This window comes from Barbus barbus, assembly GCF_936440315.1.
Source record: "Barbus barbus genome assembly, chromosome: 36".
Taxonomy (NCBI): Eukaryota; Metazoa; Chordata; class Actinopteri; order Cypriniformes; family Cyprinidae; genus Barbus; species Barbus barbus.
The window spans coordinates 22,706,607-22,732,263 of NC_136714.1; the positions used below are offsets into that span (position 1 = coordinate 22,706,607).

The 25,657-nt window shown below is 37.5% G+C and overlaps 1 protein-coding gene across 10 annotated transcripts in view; it reads left to right on the plus strand.

Annotated features, from left to right (window-relative positions):
* LOC306856065 (E3 ubiquitin-protein ligase NEDD4-like) overlaps positions 1-25,657 on the plus strand; it is a gene marked incomplete at its 5' end in the record, with an annotated part of 82,926 nt that overhangs the window by 19,659 nt on the left and 37,610 nt on the right. For 6 of the 10 annotated variants that reach the window (XM_079395060.1, XM_079395058.1, XM_079395057.1 and 3 more), the window contains 3 exons: positions 13,358-13,439; positions 17,863-17,901; positions 18,580-18,633. In XM_079395060.1, the coding sequence (XP_079251186.1) occupies positions 13,358-13,439; positions 17,863-17,901; positions 18,580-18,633 (175 nt within the window). Of the gene's footprint in view, positions 1-13,357; positions 13,440-17,862; positions 17,902-18,579; positions 18,634-23,040; positions 24,322-25,657 lie in introns of those variants that run through there. The other 4 variants (XM_079395053.1, XM_079395054.1, XM_079395051.1 and 1 more) reach the window with 4 other exon arrangements.

The following is a 25,657-nucleotide window of genomic DNA, read 5'->3' on the forward strand; positions in this document are numbered from 1 at the left end:
TTTTTTAATTATTATTATTGTAAATTATTGTCCCTGGACCAGTAGGGTACTCTTGTAATAAAGTAGCGGTGGTTGGGGCAGATTTTAAGTATAAAAGATGCAATCTAATCCTGTTTACATGAAATAAGCCTGCTCCCAAGCAGTTTTAAGCTTACGGACCTGTTGCTATGACAGCAAGTCCAGGATGAGCTTCGAATAACCAAATATCCAAGATCAAGTGAAATCGGCAACAGTCAAATCCTGACTGTTAGCAACGTACGAAGAACGGGCCCCTGGAGACGCTGTGTTTCGTTGTGAAAGAGAAAGTACTTTGTTTGGCCTTCCAGAAGAGGATTCAACTGGAAATCAGTGGTTAAGTTGTATTTACAACACTTTTCCAGAACAGTTCAAAATATTCGAGTGTGTGCAGCGCATTTTACGGATGACTATTTCCTGAACCTGGAAGAGTAGCCTACAATGCTGGCTTGCACAAAGGCTGTTTCTATAAAGTGGGGCAATTCCAACTTTGCAAGGACAGTCTGGCGCTTCTGACTCACAGCCTGTAAGTACGTTTTCTTATTTAAAGAATTTGCCACTGACGATTCACACGCGAGTTTTGAGCGGTGTAGAGTAGTGCTTGTTTGGCTTTCTCCGATCACAAATGCGGACATGGTGTTATGTTTACGTGGCGCGGTGCAACGCAATGCGTAAAAAGACCGCATGAGTCATTATAATCAGTAATTATGTCCCCACTGGATGCAATAAATGCCTCGCTTGTAATGGGTTTTTTTTTTTTTTTGTGTCGTCGCACCAGGACACTGCATCACAATACGTTAAGGGGGCATAACATTTCCGTCTCGTGCTTGAGGTATTCGGCCAATTACAACACGCTGGATAGCTGGCCAATCAGAGCATGCCTCTCTTCTCAGAACGATGAGCTTTGTAAAAATCGACACATTTCAGAAAGGCGGGGGATAGAGGAGCAACAATATTGTACAGTATATGGAAAATAATGTGTTTTTGAACCTTAAACCGCATCAACGTAATGCATTACACCAAATACACAAAATAATGTTATTTTTAGCAACGTCATATGACCCCTTTAAAACAAAATGCAAAAGCGCCTGTTTGGCAATATTTTGGATTTTAAAAAGCTTGTTGACTTTTGCTGTTTATCTAAGGGGATATTGGAAGATTTTTAAACATGCGTTTCTCATTTATTTGGTTCCACAGTGTTTGCGGATTTTTGCTTCATTTAAAGATTTTTACTGTGTAATTTTATTTATTTTATTTGACATCAAGGTGCATGTCGTGTATCCAAGCTTTCTTATTCGTTTTGCTAATAAATGTTCTACATTTCTTATTTATTTGCTTCCACAGTGTTTTGTAGGCTATACTTATTATTATTTGTTATACTTATAAGCTATACTTTATTATTTTATATTAGGCATAGCCTAGGCTAGCCTATAGCATGATGTATTTTTATTCGTTTTGGTAATAAGAGTTCTATGATTTATATATAGGCTAAGTGACTTTGACGCTATATTTTGTTGTTACTTGAATTTTATATGAGCTATTGACGCCGAGTTGCTGCTAATTAAATATGAAATTTCAAACGAACTAAAAACGAATGGCTTTACGCCGAATTACCGCTAATTTCAAAGTGAAAGTATAAAACGCATGCCACATTTACAAGCTAATTAAAAGCAAAAGAAAGAGGAACCCCCCCCACACACACGCCTCACGGTAGGGGTGTGCGATATGACGATTTTTGATCATGGACGATAAAAATGTCTCCACGATCTGCTTTTGAAGAAATATGGTAGTATCGTGCTACAGCACACATTATGTCAAATACAGTTCTGGTGCCTCCGTCTCTATATACTGTACAACACCACATACAGCAGTAGAGTTACTCTGACAGGACACTGCACTGATTCGCGATCGCAAAAGTGCATTATTTGCACACAAGCCTTGCTGTTAAATGTTTAAATCGCGCGCTGGTCTGATGTGCGCTTTTTCTGAGCGCATACACCTGAAGCACGCGCACTAAAAAGCCTGTCTTAACAGCGCCTGATTACTCAACTAAGTTATATTTTGCGCTAATACTGTCAAAACACACAAGGTTTACATACAGACTCAGTTGGTTATCTCTAAAATGAAAGTAAATAGTTAAGAGAGAAACAGATGCGTGCCTGTATATTAGATGCGTGCAGCTCTTAAAGGGACAGGACACTAAACATGCTGTCGACTGTCATTAAAGGGATAGTTCACTCTAAAATTTAATTTCTGTCATTATTTACTCACTCACATGTTTCCCAAACCTCTATTAATTTCTTGTGCTGAACCCAAAAGAAGATATTTTGAAGAATGAGGGTAACCAAACAGTTGCTGGTCCACATTGACTTTGATAGCAAGAAAGAAAAATCCCATGGAAGTCACTGAGGACCAGCAACTGTTTGGTTTTCCACCTTCTTCAAAATAGCATTTATGTTCAGCAGAAGAAAGAAACTCATTCAGGTTTAAAACAACTTTTGAGTAAATGATGGTATAAAAACAAAACATTATGACAGAATTGACATACAGATGACTATTTATTTTTGGGGGGAACTATTCATTTAACGTTAAAAAAACAACAAAACGCAAAGAGAAAAATCACTCACTATTCTTGACCGAAAAACATTAATACAGTTGCTTTAGGAATCAGTCTATCTAGTGTTTTATTTTTATATTTGTTCATTCAATTTCATTGAATGCTCCTGCTAAATACACCTATTGTACCTGAAAATAAAGCACTGTTTGTTTTATTTGTATATTATGTGTATTTGTAATGTGTATCTTTGTTCTTATTTTTTAATAAGAAAGATAACATAATGACAAAGATTTTTTATCTTCGCCCACTTTGGCCTAAATATCTGCCATGCATCTTTGTCTTTCTAGTTTGGCTGTAATGCTTAGACAATTTGTAAAACCAAAATAGTAAAACTAACATGACAAAGAATCGTGATAAAATCGTGAATCGTGATATTTCTAAAAAAAATCGTGATATGATATTTTTCCCATATCGCCCACCCCTACCTCACGGTATTACCGGTGTTGTTGCACATCAATTAAACAGTGGGAAAATTTATCAGAAATAACGTCACAATTCTGATGCGTGAAACATAAACTACACGAGCCAACTCGAAAAAAAAAATGACACACTATAGAAGGTTTGAAAAGACAAACTGTTTTTTTTTTTTTTTTTTTTTTTTTATATATATTTTTTAAAGAGAATAGAAAATATAAAAAATTATCGGACCTGCCTGTTGTTTAGTAATTCCAATGGTGACGTTCTGCTACGTTGTCCGTTGGCGTTGTTACATATGTAATCATGTCGCCGGAAATTGAGTGGTCACTGTCCCAATATGCAGTGAGCCAGGGCACTTACCAGAGGCCGGATAATTGTTCCTGTTTGCTAAACTAATGAGTCCTGCTGTGCTAATCCTTAATTTCTTAATGGCTTCCTTTCTTTGTCTCCCTCCCATTTCCTGACCACTTTTCCAACTTTCCTCACCCAGACATTTGCTCTTAATGTTAATCGAGTTGGTTTGGGAAATGCAGATGCTTTAAATCTGCAAAATCAATGCTGATAATTCAATAATTTTACTTGCATTTTTGCATATGTAATCTGATTATCTTTCTATTAATTAATTAATTTGTACAAAAATACAATATTTCATACTTATAGCAGCATGTTTTTTTATCTAGATTGGGTTCTGAAATGGGCAAAATGTAAAAAATTTTTTAACTGCAATAAAATTATCCCACACAATATGAAATCAGGATAAAAAAATACCAACCAAGTTGTTATTAGGTTTGTGTTCAGTGTTTCCGCTACAGTCATTCTGCCGTGGCGGCCTGCCACACCAAAAATCATCCCCGCCACGGCTGCAGTTTTTCAGTGACGTCACTCGATTAATTTACAGTCTGGTAATTTATAGTGGAGGAGACGTTAGTCACACACTATTTATTAAAAGGCGAGTATAATATAGCGCAAACTTAAGTGTAATCATAGTAGTGATGTACGTTATGTGTAACGATTCGATTCAACCTCCAACATTACACAGTAGTTGTGAAACTGATGGCAGTTGATCCGTGGTCCGTACGGACCAGACCTCAAGGTTCGGTTTGCATGTGATTAACAGACTAATTGCAAAAATGAACCATCATAGAGTGAACGTTTATCATTTGTATGTGTTTTATCTTGCCAATTTACACATTCGAGTGATTTTAAGCCATTCCAGTGCAAGACTAGAACTTATTTCACTGTCCGTGCGCTGATTTCTGTGGCCACAGCTGCCGGACACGGCGCCCACGCACAGATTTATAAGCGCGCGAACACCGAGTTCATTCTTCATTCGCATTTCCTTGTGTTTGAACAGACGCATACATACAGAATTATGTGAAAATGGACGTCTCAACAATCATTCTCGATAACGCAGTCATTCATCTTCAGTGAACGAAAACAAGTTAGAAAGAAGTAGCAGTAAATCATTATATTGGATCCGTGCATTCGGTCTTAAAGGGACAGCTGCCTATAAACACATGCTGTTATATATGACAGAAGAAAAGGGGCATGGTCCACGGGAACCCCCCCCCCCCCCCACCCCCACCCGTGAGGCAACTGTTCCAATACTTATGCTCACATCAGATAGAGGGATGAAACTCTAAAAGTGCTGAACTTCTTAGCTGGTAAAACATCTATGTGTTGAATCACCCAATAATAAAATGTGGCATTCTGTAGTTTTGACTCATATTCATCTTTTAATCATATTTGTAAATGTCTTGAATCCACAGCCAACAGAGCAATTTTGTCTTTACTGTTCCAATAATTTTGGAGGGCACTGTATGCATGTATGTATGTATGTATGTATGTATGTATATGTACAGTATCTCACAGAAGTGAGTACACCCTTCACATTTTTGTAAATATTTTATTATATCTTTTTATGTGACAACACTGAAGAAATGACACTTTGCTACAATGTAAAGTAGTGAGTGTACAGCTTGTATAACAGTGTAAATTTGCTGTCCCCTCAAAATAACTCAACACACAGCCATTAATGTCTAAACCGCTGGCCACAAAAGTGAGTACACCCCTAAGTGAAAACGTCCAAATTGGGCCCAAAGTGTCAATATTTTGTGTGGCCACCATTATTTTCCAGCATTGCCTTAACCCTCTTGGGCATGGAGTTCATCAGAGCTTCACAGGTTGCCACTGGAGTCCTGGCAGCACTCATACGTCTATTTCCCAAACACAACCTCTGGATACGATGCTGAGCATGTGCACTCAACTTCTTTGGTCGACCATGGCGAGGCCTGTTCTGAGTGGAACCTGTCCTGTTAAACCGCTGTATGGTCTTGGCCACTGTGCTGCAGCTCAATTTCAGGGTCTTGGCAATCTTCTTATAGCCTAAGCCATCTTTATGTAGAGCAACAATAATTTTTTTCAGATCCTCCGAGAGTTCTTTGCTATGAGGTGCCATGTTGAACTTCCAGTGACCACTATGAGAGAGTGAGAGTGATAACACCAAATTTAACACACCTGCTCCCCATTCACACATAAGACCTTGTAACACTAACGAGTCGCATGACACCGGGGAGAGAAAATGGCAAATTGGGCCCAATTTGGACATTTACACTTAGGGGTGTACTCACTTTTGTGGCCAGTGCTTTAGACATTAATGGCTGCGTGTTGAGTTATTTTGAGGGGACAGCAAATTTACACTGTTATACAAGCTGTACACTCACTACTTTACATTGTAGCAAAGTGTCATTTCTTCAGTGTTGTCACATGAAAAAATATAATAAAATATTTACAAAAATGTGAGGGGTGTACTCACTTCTGTGAGATACTGTATGTATGTGTATATATATATATATATATATATATATATATATATATATATAAATATAAATAATAGCATGCATGCATACAGTGGGTACGGAAAGTATTCAGACCCCCTTAAATTTTTCACTCTTTGTTATATTGCAGCTATTTGCTAAAATCATTTAAGTTAATTTTTTTCCTCAATGTACACACAGCACCCCATATTGACAGAAAAACACAGAATTGTTGACATTTTTGGAGATTTATTAAAAAAGAAAAACTGAAATATCACATGGTCCTAAGTATTCAGACCCTTTGCTCAGTATTTAGTAGAAGCACCCTTCTGATCTAATACAGCCATGAGTCTTTTTGGGAAAGATGCAACAAGTTTTTCACACCTGGATTTGGGGATCCTCTGCCATTTCTCCTTGCAGATCCTCTCCAGTTCTGTCAGGTTGGATGGTAAACGTTGGTGGGCAGCAATTTTTAGGTCTCTCCAGAGATGCTCAATTGGGTTTAAGTCAGGGCTCTGGCTGGGCCATTCAAGAACAGTCACGGAGTTGTTGTGAAGCCACTCCTTCGTTATTTTAGCTGTGTGCTTAGGGTCATTGTCTTGTTGGAAGGTAAACCTTCGGCCCAGTCTGTGGTCCTGAGCACTCTGGAGAAGGTTTTCGTCCAGCATATCCCTGTACTTGGCCGCATTCATCTTTCCCTCGATTGCAACCAGTCGTCCTGTCCCTGCAGCTGAAAAACACCCCCACAGCATGATGCTGCCACCACCATGCTTCACTGTTGGGACTGTATTGGACAGGTGATGAGCAGTGCCTGGTTTTCTCCACACATACCGCTTAGAATTAAGGCCAAAAAGTTCTATCTTGGTCTCATCAGACCAGAGAATCTTATTTCTCACCATCTTGTGGTCCTTCAGGTGTTTTTTTGTGTCTTGCACTGAGGAGAGGCTTCCGTCGGGCCACTCTGCCATAAAGCCCCGACTGGTGGAGGGCTGCAGTGATGGTTGACTTTCTACAACTTTCTCCCATCTCCCGACTGCATCTCTGGAGGTCAGCCACAGTGATCTTTGGGTTCTTCTTTACCTCTCTCACCAAGGCTCTTCTCCCCCGATAGCTCAGTTTGGCCGGACGGCCAGCTCTAAGAAGGGTTCTGGTCGTCCCAAACGTCATCCATTTAAGGATTATGGAGGCCACTGTGCTCTTAGGAACCTTAAGTACAGCAGAATTTTTTTTGTAACCTTGGCCAGATCTGTGCCTTGCCACAATTCTGTCTCTGAGCTCTTCAGGCAGTTCCTTTTGACCTCATGATTCTCATTTGCTCTGACATGCACTGTGAGCTGTAAGGTCTTATATAGACAGGTGTGTGGCTTTCCTAATCAAGTCCAGTCAGTATAATCAAACACAGCTGGACTCAAATGAAGGTGTAGAACCATCTCAAGGATGATCCGAAGAAATGGACAGCACCTGAGTTAAATATATGAGTGTCACAGCAAAGGGTCTGAATACTTAGAACCATGTGATTATTTCAGTTTTTCTTTTTTAATAAATCTTCAAAAATGTCAACAATTCTATGTTTTTCTGTCAATATGGGGTGCTGTGTACATTAATGAGGAAAAAAATGAACTTAAATGATTTTAGCAAATGGCTGCAATATAACAAAGAGTGAAAAATTTAAGGGGGTCTGAATACTTTCCGTACCCACTGTATATACACATACACATACATATATATATATATATATATATATATATATATATATATATATATATATATATATATATATATATATATATATATATATATAGTGAAATTACACTTTGCTACAATGTAAAGTAGTGAGTGTACAAGCTGTATAACAATATATACACAATTATTGGCACCCCTAGAAATTCTTATGAGTAAAATAAAAGTACGTTTCCATTCATATTCACAATTTTGAGCACTCCAGGGTGATAATGAACTAGGGGTGTGCGATATATATCGTCTGTGATTAATATCGTAATTGTTGTTTTAACAATGTGCAATTTGACATTGAGTATTTTGGAAAAACCAAACAGAACACTTACGGGAAGTGTAGACTACGGCGCGTGCGCATTTAGAGTGTGTCGTTTCACTGCATGATTGTCTAATAAAATGCATTAAGAAAGATCACAAATTTCAAGATATGGGGGCAGGAAATGCATACACACACACACACACACACACACATATATATATATATTTATTTATTTATTTATTTATTTCACATGGTTAAAATCACATGAAGAGTGCCATTTTTTTTCTTCAAAAATAAGCATGATTACAAATGTGATGTTGATTTTATACGACAGTTCAATAAAAAGTTAATATTAAGAGACTTACGTTTCAGACACCATTTTGCCAGTTTTTGCTCCATTTCGCCAACAAAAAATAATTCCAAACAGCTACAGCACTGTTTTGCGTCTCTGAGCAGCAGGACAATGTAGTTTCGTTCCTGAATGAATCAACCGTTTAAATTATTTGGTTCAGTCGCAATGACTCGTCAATGATTTAACAGTGACTTGCTTCCACCTACTGGCGATTTTAATTTCACATTAAAAGTATCTTTTCATTTTAAAATAATTTCAAATATCAGTATTCAGTGTTTTATGTTTAAAATATCAAAACATTATGCATTTGTAACTGCAGGTTAAATCACTCCATGTCCCTCTGAGCTGCATTAAAACGTGTGTAAATACATCTAAATACCACTTCACATGGAACTTCTGCAAAAATGTATTTTGTTTATACTGGTTTCATTTGTTTGGTAATTTGTCTTATTACGCTCATTGACTGACTAAATGTAACAATTTGATTCAAAAGATGCACACTTTTAGAGAAAATGGCTTTATTAAAGGTAAAATTGCCCATATAAGGTAAAAATGAATTGAAATGAAGATATTAATTTCTATCACTGTGAACTGACCACACAGAATATGAAGAATATCAAAAACCGCAGCTGTCCATAGTAGTCAGATACCAGCATAATAACACACTCGGCAAAATATCGTCTAATTATCGTTATCGAAAAATCCCCAAAAATAGAGAGATATCTGCATCTGCACACCAGCACCCAAAGAAGCAATGTCTCCCTCACTCTCAACCCCTGTGTCTAAAAACACTTTGGTCTCCACCAAATAATCTAGCACATCTTTTAATTTCTTTTTTAAGTGCCTGTTTCTTAATAGGGACCTGGAAGTTATTCGCTATGGCAATTAGGTCATCCTTCCTACACTTTTCCAACTGATCAGTACTGGGATTACTAAGAAATGTTTGCAAATCAAAGGAAGCCATGCCCACTAAGTATATTAACAACACTACATACACCCTAGCGCACTGCATCAATGCTATCTTTAATCGGATAGACTAAATCAATACCACACCAGCTTATATATCAGGCATCAACATCTCGGGAAAGTTATAAAAGATCCCGGACGAGCCCCCCATTTAATGTTACAATCCCTAGGGATTTTAAGGGGAATAGGGAATAACATTAATTGCTGAGGTCCGATCTCGACCCGATACCCGCGCAAGCAATAAAAAAGCGCTAAAGGCAGCAAACCGGTGTTTATTTATAATTTTTACAGTGGGAAAACTCTTGTCCCTAAACCATTGAATATTATATTTACAAAAAATAATATAATAATTAGGGGAAAAGAAGGGAACTGGGCGGCAGTCAAATAAAAGAACGGATCAAAACATAACTCTCTAACTCAGTTATCAAATCTAAACTTAACTAAAGAGAAACAAAATGAAAAAAAATTCTTCATTATCCAAAGATACCCTAAACTAAGCTACTCTCACTAGTACAAGTGATGCACGCCTAGTGTTACCTAGTGTATTTAACAATCATTCACTACAGAATGTAAAATATAGATCACGTGATATTCTTACCTTTCCTCCCCTTCTCTCCCTTTTATATACATACAAATGAAAGTTACACAAATAAAGAGAAGATGAAGCTTAATATACAAAAACCCACGCAAACATATGGAACTATAGCTTAACCCACATTATACAAATTTAGTATTAGCTAAACAACACCATCATAAAACAACTAGCAACAGACACAAGCAAGACATCTCTCACATTGTCTCAGCGTCTTCCTTTTATAGATCCATCTGGTCACTAATTAGGACGAGACAAATGACATCATCTCCTCCAACGATGATTGGCAGGGAGCAGGACCAATGGCATAGCACTAAAAAAGTAAAAGTAAAGACAAACAACAGAGAAGCAAAAAGACAGAAAAAACAACAACACAAAACAGCACCAGCCGGACATTTCGGGCACCTGAGCAAAAGCATTCTTTATACCAGACCTGTACAGCACACACACAAAAACGTGTGTAACTTTTAACTTTAATGTGTTATTTATATATATATATTTTTTTTTATTTGAACCTTGATGTAACTAAATGATGTACATTTTAGGTTACCTGAGAAAACATTGTTACTGTACAATACACTGCAGTTGAAAAGTTTGGATCAATAAATTTTTTTAAAGAAGTTTCTTATGCTCATCAAGGCTGTATGTATTTGATAAAAAAAATACTGAATATTATTTCACAAAATAATATTGTGAAATATTATTGCAATTTAGAATAAATGTTTTATATTTTAATATACTTTATAATTTAATTCCTGTGAAGAAAAGCAGTATTTTCAGAGTCACATGATCCTTTAGAAATCATTCTAATACGCTGATTTTTAATCAATGTTGGAAACAGCTGTACTGCTTTTTTTTTTTTTTTTTTTATACTGCATTTTTTTGGGACCTGTGATTATTTTTTTTTAAATAAAAAGTTAAAAGGAACAGTGTTTAGTCAAAATAGAGATTTTGTTACAATATAAACTATTCAAAAGTTTGGGGTCAGAATTTATTTTCTTTCTTTTTTAAAGATACTTTTAAAAAAGTTTAAAGAAAGTTAAATAAACTTTATTCAGCAAGGATGTGTTAAATTGATAAAATTGATAGTAAAGACTTCTATTGTTAGAAAATATTTCTATTTTGAATAAATGCTGTTCTTTTAAACTTTTTATTAATCAAAGAAACAAAGAAAAAAGTAACACAGGTTCCAAAAAAATATGAAGCAGCACAACAGTTTCAACAGATAATAAATCAGTATATTAGAATAGTTTCTGAAGGATCATGTGACTCTGAAGACTGGAGTAATGATGCTGAAAATTCAGCTTTGATCTCAGGAATAAATGCTATTTTATAGTATAGGTATTAAAATAGGAAACCAATATTAGAAATTGCAATAATATTTCACTATCACAGTTTCTTCTGTATTTTTGAAATGAATACAGCCTTGATGAGCAAAAACGAGGTCAATTATTTATCAGTTTTATAATATAGGCCTAACATAATATATTATCAAAACAAACTATTTAATCTGATAGAATAGAATACAAACTGAAGCAAAACTTAAGCTGAGATCTGTAAGTTAAATATAAAAAAAGTGAACACATGAATTCTTCTATAGCCGTCTAAACATCGTTATGAAGTACAGTTTGTACAATACTCTTGTGTGTGACTGTACGTTTCAGAGTTTTGTTACCGTTCTTTGCCCATCATCCTCCGCTATTTCCAGCACTTAATCAAGCCACTCTTCTTTAATACATGAGGACGTTTTAGTTCACATGTCATTGCATTTGTGTTGGCTCTCGTGTTGAGCGCTCCGCAACTATTGAAGTATTCAGTTCCTACAGAGACTCATTTGGTGCATATCGTTCTCTTTCTATGAAACCGGCTCTAACTCTGTCATGACATCAGCTCTATAGCGGTTTGCCCGAGCATTGCTATTCTTTCCCTTTTACTGGCGCATTCAGTCAAATGGCTTCCCAACTCATTTTTGTGTGCGCGAGGCACATTATTTCTTCTGCACGTCCAGCTTCGAGGGAACACTGCATGGGAGCCCTCTATTTAAGGTAGCCCGTCGGGCAGGGCAATGATACATTTTGGCAGCCTGACTGGAAAACCGGGACGTCGGGCTAGCGATTTTGCGAGCCCTGTGAATATTTTAATTAGAAACATATCCCTGCGTATTTAATCTTTTAAATAACAGCAAAGTGCGTGAGTTTTTGGATATGGTAAGATTAAACTTATTTTAGTGAACAAAGTACCACATTTCAGCTCTCATTTTGTTAGGGTGGGTACACTAAATGTTATTTCATCCTTGCTTCTAGGAAATCCTCAATCTATATGTTTTCTAACAGTTTCATGTGGCCGTAAACATTTAATTTTAACGTCACTTTAAGCACTATGCATCATTAAAGTTTCACTTTCACCAAGTAAAGCCGGTAAATGTGGTGTTCACATGTGAGTTTACCTTGCGGTGCGAACCAGAGGCTCTGCATCAGTAAGCGAAGACGTGTCTCGGGGCAAAGCAAAAAAAAAAACCCATTGTCGAACAATATAAAATGCGGGAAACTATTAGTTGGTTAGTCTAATATTAATTGTATTACAAATTATACTACAACTGGAAAATACTATAAATTGATAAACTGTTCGGCGTGATGACGTTTAATGTCTCCGACAGCGCCTGTAGTCCCATTTAGCAACTTGTTAGCAACCGTCTTTTTTTAAGAAATGTAACAGTTTTAAAAAATCACAAGTGAGGTGTAACTGGTGTGATTTATGTCGTAGAATAAAACGTGAAAGTATCTTGAGCCTGTGTGAACCACGGACCTTATTTAAGGGATTTAACCAAAATCCCATTCAAAAAACCCATTGACTCTGGGAGGATGGAACCGGAAGTGCTAAAATGCTAACTTGCTTCCGGGTTTTTGCCTTCAAAGTGACATCATAGTTCCACCACTGTGTGTGTGTGTGTGTGTGTGTGTGTGTGGATGGATGGATGGATGGATGGAACAGTAAAGACAAAATTGCTCTGTTGGCTGTGGAGTCAAAACAATTACAAATGATTTAAACATGAATATGACACAAAACTACAGAATGTCACATTTTATTATTGGGTGATTCAACACAGATGTTTTACCAGCTAAGAAGTTCAGCACTTTTAGAGTTTCATCCCTCTATCTGATGTGGGATCAGATATCCTCCAACACAACTGCCGTACACTGGATATTTTCTGTTTTTCGGACCATTCTCTGTAAACCCTAGAGATGGTTGTTTGTGAAAATCCCAATAGATCAGCAGTTTTTGAAATACTCAGACCAGCCCGTCTGGCACCAACAACCATTCCACATTCAAAGTCACTTAAATCCCCTTTCTTCCCCATTCTGATGCTCGGTTTGAACTTCAGCAAGTCGTCTCCACCACATCTAGATGCCTAAATGCAGTTGCTGCCATGTGATTGGCTGATTAGCAATTTGTGTTACCAAGCAATTGAACAGGTGTACCTAATAAAGTGGCCTGTGTGTGTGTGTATGTATATATGTATATGTATCATTATATATAATTATTTATATTCAAAGTACTCTTTGTATTTTGTCTCTTTATTTCCTATTAGTGATCCATATGTCAAACTCTCCCTGTATGTTGCTGATGAAAACCGCGAGCTTGCCTTAGTACAAACGAAAACCATCAAAAAGGTGAGTTTTATTCACACTCAGTGGCTTGTTTGTGACAAGTTTTAGTTGGTTTCTGAGAGATTTTAGGAAAATTTAATGAACTGAAAGCACACAAAGTAATGAAATGATGAGATAAACAGGTGATTGTTAAAGATGTTAAAGCCACTGCCACTAGGCGGAGTACTTCCATAGACCTCTGGCAGTACTGCATGGGCTTTCATAGTTATATCAGGCCTTGAATAATATGACACAACTGTTGTAACAATTTTAGAAATTCAGGACCTTTTGACTGTTTACAGGTTACCTAAATGAGATTGCATTTTATTTGCAAAATTGTAGTGTGAACTGGGGAAGATAATGTGTTTTATATGCATGGAAACAATGCCAGTCATTATAGTTTTAAAATAAGCTTCATTTTCTTGTTTAAAACATAATTATATCATATTTCTCTTTTGATTCTGTAAATTATGACCCAGCCATGTTTGATGACATTCACTCTCACAAAGTGCTTGTGGAGGAAATGAGTGTATGTACAGTGACAGTAATGGAATACTAAATTATACTTCCCTATTTATCTGTTTGTCCTTGGAATGCACACGCAAGGAAATAAACAACGAGCCCCAGAGAAGTCACTTACGATAAGGTCACCAGAAATTAGCAATTTAAATGAGGCTTGGTGCGACATTCATAGACCATCTTGAAGCCAAGTGCATGCTTTGTTTTGATGCAAATATGTTATAGGCCATATAGATCATTCTTAACATTTTTAGGGACCGAAAAAAATAGTTTTGATGCATGTATAGTATTGTTCTTTAGAAAATTTATTAGTAGTTTAAAATGCAATTTTGATAGTCAATATCATAAATATATATGTCTGTGTTTGTTATTAATTTTAATTAATTTTAACATTTACTAATACATTATTAAACATTTTAAAAATTGAATGTTAATATTATTCAATAAATATGAACTAACTATGGACTAACAAAAAATAAGTACTGTAACAAATGGATTGTTCATTGTTAGTTAACACGCATACCGATGTTATCTAACTGGACCATATTGTAAAGTGTTACAAATATAGGATTGAGAATTTGAATGAGTAAGTATGAATAATTAATTTAGTAATTATTAATTGTGAGAATTGGCAAGAATTTTTTTAATTGTCATTTATTATTTGTCAATTAATAATTTATAAATTAAGGATTTTTTTTTATAATTTAATATCACAATTAGTCTTCATTTTCTTTAGCAAATTCTTTGCTCTTTTAGTTTTTGGGTGAAATATCTATCAGACATTTTCTTTACTGGGTTCTTTTAGACCACTGAATGAAAACTAAGAGTGTGGTCTACCTTGGGCTGGTGATAAATTGATTTAGCAAGTCAGTCAGCATTTGGGTCAATTCAGTTCCATTAAGTCACTAATCAGTAAAGTCCTTAGTCTGGAATCTCCTGTGCTGCGACGGCACACTCTTCTGGTTATTAATAGCTGACAATGCACCACTGTGTGGAACATAAGCCTCTTCGTTCCCCAGGTCTCAGTGTTGACTGATGCTTTAGACGTACTGCTTTGATAGACTGGTCTGGGAACTCAATGGCCTGTGGCACATAACAGCAGAGCATCTTGTCACTATAAACAGAGACGTAGGCCTATGTTTTGACCAGGATCTTATTTTAAAGTTTAAATATACTCATTAGTATACTATATACATAGATATTTTTACTGAAGGCTTATATGAAACATTTATTCTTAATTTATGGCAAATGCACTTTCTACTTATTACATGTCAGGAAGGTTATTGCACTCATTATTGTTAATGGAAATGTAACAAATAAAAATAAAACAGGCAAGTTTTGAGTGATGTGGTAATTTTTATGCCAGAAATTGCTAATATTTGAGTTTATGCTATTTTAGCAGAATGTATAATTTTCATTAAATGTTTTTGGGAATCGTTTGGAAAAATGAGGACCTGAGCTGATTACTTATGATACAAATTCATGATTTAAATGTTGTAGAAAGAAAAAAAATTGTGATTTTGACACCAAATTTACATAAAATAGACACATGTAATTGGGTCACATGCTTATCGAAAGCCTGATATTTTTTCCTTATTTAGTTATGTGCTTTTGGTTTACATAAGCATAGCTTGTGAGATGCTAGTTTAAATCATTTTTAACTACACAACTACGTTTAGAATAGGCAATTACCTATTGTAAAACTTTGTATAGACAAAGATAAATAAGGGTGAAGTTGAGTTACAGGCTGTGACAAGTTTTTTTGTTAGTCAGGTTGTGACAACTGCATGACCCTCAACAGACATGGAGATGGATTGACTAGTGGCTGTTTGGCCTCGCGTAAGAGGAAGTCAGCCTTGTCTAGGTTAAGCTTAAGGTGATGATTAATCATCCAAGCTGGAACGTGAGAGATGCAGACTATGAAGGAAGTGGAAATAGAGGGAGATTATAGGATCTAGAATTGAGTGTTGTCGGCATTACACTGCTAAGAGAAAGTATGTGGTTTGATAACAGAGCAAAAGATAATGTCAGTGGTCCCAGTGCAGAGCCCTTTGGGACTAGTAGTTGTGGGAATGCTGTTGAGTGTGTGATGGGTAGAAAATGAACCTCCAATTGACTTGATTTAGTTGTTTTACTAAGTAGGATAGAAAGCAGGCAAGCAGTTGACTGTCAGACGCAGCGGGCATGTCAGGAAGAATCAAATTGGAGGAAAGAGAATGCCCTGTCCGTCTTAAGCGATTCAGTCACTGCAAGGAGAGATGATTTCAGTTCACCAGTATGATTTGCTGACTTTATACAAGACGGAGATGAGCAAAGACATAAGAAAATGTACCAGAGTTCATTTTGCTGATGGTATAAAATTCTGGGAATCAATTCAATTTTTTTTGTTGAATTGAATCAAAACTCTGATTAGTTCGATCATCACTCAAAACTCAAATGTTCTTGAAAGTCTCCTTGTGCAGGTTTTCTATATATTAAAATGTTTTTCTAATAAGTATATGTAGGTGTCTACTTTGTACTGTTATATTGATACATATTAATGTAAATGTAGTGAATTAAAGTCTCGTAAGCTTTTATATACTGTATGGTTAAAAGGCTGAGAATGATTGAGATCGGCCAGTGCTTCCATCAGACGTTACTTTGTATTCTTGTATAATTTACACCTGGGTGTGCTTCTACACTTTAATAACCCAAAGTATTTTCACAAGCTTTGGCACATGGTTCACAGACCAATAAATCAGGTGTATTTACAGCATCCTGCATGTCTGTGTGTACGAATCATATCAGTATACATATATGTATGTTTATGACCCGCCAATCAAGGAGTTCTTGCGCAAATGACATTTTAATGTGTTACTGTAAATTTGAGATTCACAATGAAAAATTTATTAGAAATATTTAAGATTCCACACTAGTTTGTGGTCATCAATTGCTGGATATCATGATTATCAGATTTTGTTCATGTCAGTTCTGTTGACATACCAAATACTAAGTTCTGAAAACTTTGTTGAATGTTTTACTCAAATATACTAATAAAATAACTGAAGTCAAACAGAAAGCATTTACTTGTTACTATTGCATATGTTTGTTTCTATATTACATTAAATCAATTAAGGCACTCCTCTGAGGACATTTAAATTAAACTGTCAATCAGTCTGCTATGTAGACTTAATGATTAAGTTCTTCTTCCACTTAAAAGGATCAATAGCAGTCAAGGGCCGGTGCACTCTCTCTGTCTAAATGTCAGCACCCACCCTTCTCTCTCTCTCTCTCTCTCTCGTTCTGTCTCTGTCTCTCTCTCTATTTATCTTTCTCTGTGTGCTACCGTAAAATATTTTATTCAAGTATAGTAAATATTAGCCAAGGCCTCCTGTTCTAAATTTCCTTTGTGTTGTAAATTTCATCAAGATAATGGCATGGCAAGGTAAAGGTCATTGCTGTAGTTTAATTTTTTTTTTAAGTACCCTACTGGCTTTCTCACTTAAATTTCTTAGCAAGCAGGTATCATCTTTGAGAATTTAATTAAGAATCTGTTTAAATTCCGCTTTGATACCTGAATTTGAGTTTGAAATGGCATTTGTAATATGATTTTAAATGAGAAAATTATTTTCATGTTTTTTTTAGTCTATTACTTTGACATTGACATTTCCATATACATTATACATAATTTGTAAATATATTTTTTCTAATGCAGATATTTTTTTTTTATGCATGCGCAAAAAAGCTTGACGCTGTGTTTCCCACCTGTAAGTTAGTAAATGTGGAAAACTTTGTTAATCAAGTTACCTGTTTAATTAATTGATCATCATTTTTTTTAAAAGGTTACAGATGTTGATAGACGTTGTACAATTTTGTACAGTATCAGTTCATTCTGAGTTGTGTGAGATAAATGTTGAAACTCATAAACATGTTTTTGGTTCTTTTTTAGACTCTCAATCCCAAATGGAATGAGGAATTCTATTTCAGAGTAAGTCGATTTTTCTATTTTTATTTATTTATTTACTTATTTGTTTTGGTTATCCACTACTGAGCCCTGGATGGCTCATGTATTACATATTATATTACATATACATGAAAGGCACAATTTTTTTTTTTTTTTTTTTTTTAAATAATTAAATCTTAACGTTGTCTACTGCTATTAAGAATTTAGCACTGAAATATTTTTTGGAATACACATCTGTTACTATGCCTCCCCTTTCGTCACTGCCACAATTGTAATAGTCTATTATTAGAAGCAGCATGAAATTTTGTGACGTTGATGGCCGGTAATGTTGCTTGTGCGTAAAACGATCTAGTGAAAGATTGTGAGCTGCTTCATTTAGAAGTCCATTCACATGAACGTGATTTATAGATACTATTCTAAGCCCACAATAATGACCCCCCTATTCATTACAGTACCTCGATTCACACCAGAACCAGGCTTGGCACCTGAATCTCAGAAAACAACCCTGCCAGTAAAATAGTTTACAGTATATCACACATTGCAAGTGCCTGCTTCGGATAGTTAGGTAGCTTGCATGTGACTGAAATGTGTGTGCATGTGTATTTTTGTTCATTAGCCATTCTATTTTTTTTTTTAGGAATTGATCATTTCTCAACAGTACTGCACAAAAACTTTGAGTTTGTACTTCTGTCATGTCTGCAGGTCTGCCCACAGAACCACAGGCTTCTTTTTGAGGTGTTTGATGAAAACCGCCTGGTAAGAACCACTTCAGCACACATCAAGTAGAAATTGCTCCCAAATCACAGCGGTTGCTCCAAAATTTAGTGAACTGCCTTGGTCAATTTCGAAATCAACACACATTGGCAATTTGTTCACCAAGCAAAAGCTTTGCCCACAATAATAACAATACATTTTAATTAGGTGTATTGTCTATCAATGTTATCTCAGAACCAAATTCACCAGAAACTCTCCTGCACCGTTGGCAGATTTCAAAACTCTTATGACAGATGTTATTGCCTTCACTTTACTGTGATTGGCTGCCGCATGGCTTTTTTTAAATAAAATTTGTGAAATTGAGCATTTCTCAACTTTTTGACACACTCACCACTTGCTCCCACAATCACCCACGCAGGTTTCGAGAATTGAAAACACTCACCTATTTAAAATGCAATGTTTTGCAGTTAAGGTAGGCAGCTTGCTAGGTTTTGGAATACAGCTTGTGTGTTAACTGGTGGTCCAGTTTTCACTACTTCTCCTCATTACACATTTTTTTTTGTCTGAAAATAGCTTGCATCTCTCAGCTGTTCCTCCAAAAGAATCATTAGAGCGTTCTGAAAAATGACCACGGAGAAGTTTTTAATATTTTCTGGCCCAGAAAATCTCGTAGATTTAGTTGTTTGACATGGACTGATCGGTACATTATTAAATGATTTAATTGTGAAACAATAAATGAAATTGCACTGTTATGCAACTAATGTCAGTGCTAAACCATTCATTAATGTCCCCATAGCAACAATGCTCAGTTGCTTTGCTTGGTATGCCTACGGTGCATGCTCTAGTACAAAACCACTTGTGTTTCTAATAAGGAGAAGATGTGAGAACCAGTTTGGAGTTCATTTATATCAATCATACTGTCTGCATTTAAACAATTACTTAATGATGGGTAACCCAATTTTCATCCTGTTTATTGTGCAGAGAGTTGTCCCTCAAGTCGGTTGTCTAAATTTAGAATAATTTCTTAAAATATAGTCTATACTAAATTCTGATGTTTTGAAAACTACAGTCATGCATGTTATTTAAGGCATTATCGTCTGTTTACAGTGCAGCTTGACGCAAAACCAGTTGAGAACCACGGAGTACATTTAGAAGTTTGAAATGTGACGTAGAGCTGATGACTGTCACTTAAAGTGATAGTTCACTCAAAAATGAAAATTACCATGATTTACTCACCCTCAAGCCATCCTAGATATATATTACTACTTCAGACAAATACAATCTGAGTTATATTAAAAAATCCATGGAATGGAATGGAATGCCACTCTCGTGAATGACAGTTAGCAGAAGCTAGAGATTCCGATTTTTAAATATGGACATTTTTCTTACACAAACACATCACTACACTTCAGAAGCCCTTTATTAACCCCTGCAGCCTGTGGAGTATTTTTTATGATGCATGGATGAACTTTTTTGGGCTTCAAAATCTCAACCCCCATTCACTGCCATTATAAAGCTTGGAAGAGCCAGGACATTTTTTTAAAATATAACTCTGATTGTATTTGTCTGCAACAGAAAAGTCATATGCACCTGTGATGGCTTGAGGGAGAGTAAATCATGGGGAAATTTTCATTTTTGGATGAAATATCCCTTTATTGTCAGTAACTATACCCTTTATTTTGTCACCAGACAGTGGGATTGTTCTCTGCTGTAAATTTGCTATGAATGTGTTTTTTGCATGAGTTGTTGCAGTCCACAGGGAAAAGGTTATTGTCTCCACTGTGTGATGGGATTTGGCTGAGTTTCAGTGAAGAGCCGAGGAGAACTGAGCGTCTTCCTTTATAAGTCTGAAGGAGCGCATGGATGGTGTCCCACTGACTGGACACAGATTTAATGAATGATTTTAACGCTCTCTCGCGTACATGCTCTCTCTGTCTATTTCTATCCCTCTCTTATCTCTTTATTTTCTTCCCTGTGTCTTCTCATTAGTAACCTTGTTGTTCTTTGCTATTTTCTCCTTTTCTTACCCTGCTTTTTTAGTGAGAGCGCCTCTATCATTCTACTTTCTTTTGTGCAAAGCATTTTGTATCTCCAGGATGCTTAACAGCTAGATGTACTGAACAAGTTCCACTACCGACTGGTGCATATTTTACTGTGGTCCAAACAAGACAGTCAAGATAATGGCTTCTGTTTGTAGTCAAGATGTGGATCGATGGGTCGCGCACCACAATTTATAGCAATTTTTGTAGATCCTTCCGAAAACCGCTGTCATGGAGACACATAACCACCCCAGAGTCGTGTGGGTGAGCGAATGTGCTTCTTGAAAACAGTCCAGTTCAAATCACCCATTTGCCATCATTCAGGCAAATGTTACTATTTAGGCTTATTTAATGTCGGTTTTTTAGAAATAGTCTTTATATTAGCGAAGTAAATACTATGTAAAGTTGTGGTATGTGTAGGTAGCGCTGTTGAAGCCCTCTGTCGTAAATCCCAGAGTGTTTGGCACTGTGAAACTAATGCTTATGCCATGATGTCTCCGTTCTTTGTTCACAGCTCACCCACTGCAGGGCATATGTGCCCTCCAAAACAATACCCCCTTTAGAGAGTGCCCACACTCTCACAATCAAGGCTTTTCTTTCAGTTGGAGTCTGTCTCGCTCACTCCATCCAATAAGACACTGCACTGACTTCACGGTTTATCTTGGGCTGGTGTTGCTCTAAATGGTGTCGCTGTGCATTTGTAGTAGTTTTACCTCATAAAATCTTATTTACCTTTTATAACAATCCATACTCTGAATTTGATAAGTTTACATCATTATTAAGCAACCAGTCATGATTTTTGGCTAGTGGATGATAAAACAAGCAAACTTGGATGAAGCGCAACTCGGTGTTACAAATTGTTCTGTTTATTTTTTATTATTGTTACAATTTTTCTAGTATGAGTTACATGGTTTACGATGTTGGCCTATATTGCATTATTGATATACATGCAGTCTTTCACAGCCCTGGCAATTAAGTGGCCTCCGTTTCTCCTTGGACAAAGCTCTGTCTGTGTGCACTGCCTCTTTGAGTTTGAATATGGGCAGTGTAGTGTCATCTCTCTGGATTTTCACGTCGGCCTTAGCAACTTGTTCAGCTTGTCAGCAGTCTGCGTCAAATTGATTGATTGATTCGCATTGTCTGTTAGCAGGGGGTTCTGGATACTGATCTAAAGATTAAAATTTTGTGGATTGTGTTTGTGGAGAAAAAGCAAATGCCAGCATAAAAACTTAATGTTATTCACCCCAAACAGTGTTTATGAAGCATTTAGCACAGGCTTGTGGCTAATATGTTATAAATATGGCTGTCAGTAGACTGATTGATCATATTTCCAGTCATTTTGAGGAAAACACATTATAATTATTTTGTTTTTGAAATTACCCACAATTTAAGATGTTTTTTTAAGCTGTGCAGAGTAAAGTACATTTCTTTGTTGCTTTTGTTTTAGGAGTGGTCATGATTGTAGATTTTATTTCTCTCTACATCTTATGAAATGGCCCCTAGGCTGTATCCTGATTCATTGCTACTTTGTTGAAAGAGAGTGACTGTCTTGTGGTTTAAAACTTCCCTAGAGTTTTTTTTTTTTTAATGGAGATGGAACATTTCATCCATGCCAACCCTTAAGAAGCTTGATGGGAAGTACTGCATGTCTATACAGAGGCCCAAACATGAAAAGCTCATGAAAAGCTCTAGTGGTTTTTTCCAGTAAATGTACATTTCCTGGGTATTTCTTAGAAAATGTCCCTAACGATAGTGGTAAACATCTAATACTTCTGCTTCCCAATACAGGTCTGAGTGATGACTTGTTTTTGTGTTGTTTGGTACTTCTGGGAGTAAGTAGTTCTGAATTCTTCTTTTACCAGCTTGAGATGTGGGTAACACCATGTCCCAGCTTGGCTTGGTCCAGTGTGTGGGTTGAGTCCAAAGAATTATGAGCTTGTGGAGAGTGTTTCCTGAGTCAGCTGTGATCCCTCTCTCTCTCATCCCACCCCGGCGGTCTAGTTCCTTCTGACAGATCAGTAGCAGCTGAGAGAGTGCTGTTTGGGTTTAACCGGGAAGTGGGGGTGGGCGCCATCTGGATCATGTGACTTTGGCCACCCTGCCCTCACCTTTGCTTGCAAGAGCACCAGGCGTCCTTATCCAATCATGCCTGGAATGCAGCTTGCCACTTAGGCTATTTCTGCTGTCTGTCGCTATCGGACTTCAGCTCAAACAGTTTGACACATGGGATAGTTTTTTTTTTTTTTTTTCTTTCATTTCCCCGTCTCTCGCCTTTTTCCAGCTTTTTTTTTTTTTCTCTCTCTCTCTCTCTCTCTCTCTCTCTCTCTCTCTCTCTCTCTCTCTTTCTCTCTCTCTCTCTCTCTCTCTCTCCTTGAAGTTTGTGGGTTGAACTTTTAAGCTCCCTGGCAGCGCTTCACTGGTAGCTGTGAAACGAAACGCAGCCTCTGTCTGTGAGTAAGGGAAAGAGAGAGAAAGAAAGGAAAGAGGGTGGATGAGCAAGACGGAGAGAGGGAGAGCAAAAGGGGATCAGACACACTAAACAGTGGGCGAGACAGATCCAGCAAGAGCTGGACAGAGACAGATCAAGGCAGACAGGAGAATGCCTCACCGGCTTCGGCTGTATTTTGGATCGGGTCGCAGTAACACTGCGCCGGAGTTGGAGCAGCTAAATGGGACTGTGGAGGACGGCGATGAGATTGGCTACAGCAGCGCAAGGGCTACAATATTCCATACGCAGACTCAAAACGGAGGACTTTCAGAGAGCCCGGAATCGGGTGCTTGTTCAGACGCCTGTCTAAAGCGAAGCTCTTCCATGTTCATCCCACAGCTCCAGAGTCAAACTGAACCACGGACGACCAAGAGCACCTCTGTCCAGATATCTCTTCAACGCTCAACTGCACCTCAAGAAGATGCATTGCCCTTTGATCCACCTCCAGGGTACCCTCAGGACCCAGCTCCTGCATACACTGAGCCTGGTGAAAGCTGGCTCTTACCCCCACCACCAGCATACCACAGAGGAGAATCTCCATCCTACCAAAATGTGGAACTAGGTACTGAGCCTATCCAGCCTAAGAGGCAAGTCTTTTGCGTCCGGCCATGTGATGGACAAAATGGTTATGCTAGTTTGGGTGTACCCAATAATCAAGGAATTACCATTGGAGGTTTCTGTATTCGAAGAAGATCTGCAGATGGCTCAGATGTCCAGCAGTTCCGGATCATGCCGTACAGCGAGAATGGCCAGAATAGCCACCGTTGGTCTGTCCAGCAAAGCTCAGACAGAGGTCCTGGAACGCAAAGACTCGTCTTCCAGCTTCAACAGGACCAAGGAAGGCACCCCAGCCCTACTCCTCAGGCTGACGTGAGTGATTTGGGCATCACAGGCACTAAAGGCAGTCGCTTGGTGCGGTATCCTCGAATCCGACTTGAGAGGAGCACTTCACAGCCGTTGCATCCCAGAGGAGCTCCTTCCCGTCTTGGATCCATGCCAAATCTTCATGCCCCGATCTCAGAAATGGAGACTGAGAGTGAGATGGTTGAGAACGTTGCTCAAGGTTGCACACTCAAAATTAGCAAGGAACAGAACTCCCGACAGCCAAAGTTTAAGATCTATTTCAGCCAGGGGGGCGAGCACAGCCCCATCCTTGCACGGGATATTAGCTTTGGAAAGGTGCCTACCTGCAGCAATCCACAGGTAATTACAGCAGAGGGTCTAAAGTTGAGCTGAATATAAAGTGCTTAATTTTTTTGTGCATTAACTAGCCATTGTTTAGTTATCCAAAGTACACTGAACTAAAAGAGTTTGTAAGTGGCTGGAGAATGGGAAAAACAGATGAAAGAAGAGGTAGCAGGATTTGGTGGAGAAAAGAGGAGGTGGGTTCAGGGAATGACTTACCCACATTCTGGGAAGTGAAAATTCCACGAAAATGGGGGCCAAGAGCAAGACGTAACCGCACTGTCTTTAGTTTCCCAACAAGCATACAAACTCTTATACTCAAGATATTCAAGAGGTGGAAAAAATATAGAAGCCAGAAGAATTTTCAGATGTAACTTCATTCATGGGGGCTTGTCCACTTGTGTTTTTCCCCCTCTCTTGATGAGGAGCCTGTTCTATCTTTAGTCCCGTGTCAAGTGTTGTTGTTGGTTTTGAAAGCGGCCTTTCTCCTTTGGCCTGGGTCACCGTTCATCTCTTGTAACAGCTGTTCTGTGGTGATTAAGGTCTAATATATAGTTACACATACTGCTTTTTTTCCCAGCACTTTGCTGAAGTGTTATTGCTCAAATGTAGAAAATCTTCATGCATTATAGTTACATTAAGCGCAAGGCTTTGTTTTCAGAGTTTCTCACATCTTAAGCATTTGCTTTTTCCAACAGTCCTCCTGGTTCTTTTTTATTTTGCCACATGTAATTTGTATTTCCCTTCAGGTTACCATTGAGTTTACTGGCTTTGAAAGTCCCTTCAGTGATTCATTCCTGTTCATCTTAGAAACCAATTCATCAGTGTAGTGCTGACACACTGTAAGTGTGTGACATTCATCAGTTTGTCACCAACCATTACTAGTACTAGAACTAGTATTCATCATGTGCAGAAGTCATAAAAGCATATTTCCGATGGAATGTGGAAAGCAGGACTTCAGTTTCACTCAGGTCGCACTTGCAAACGGAAGGTCCGGAATCTCTGAGACGTCCACATTCCGCAATCAGGAATGTCACACACATACCAATTTCCGAGGCAGCTAACAGCAGCATGTATATTTCCAGTACCTGCTCAAAATGCTTTACTGGAAATGAGTCAGTCAAGGACCTGAATATTCCAACAGAGTTCTTCATCTGAAACTCTCTCACACAGATCTGTTTACTTAGCTCTTTTGAATGCCTCGAGCATGCATTTGTTGATGTATTTTATGAAATATTCTGGATTATCTCTGAAGATCAGGCTTGTAATACATCATACCAGTAAAGTCCTTGTTTACAAAGAATATCCGCTCTTACAATACAGTTCTGTATCAGTACGTGTTTTTAATAAGATG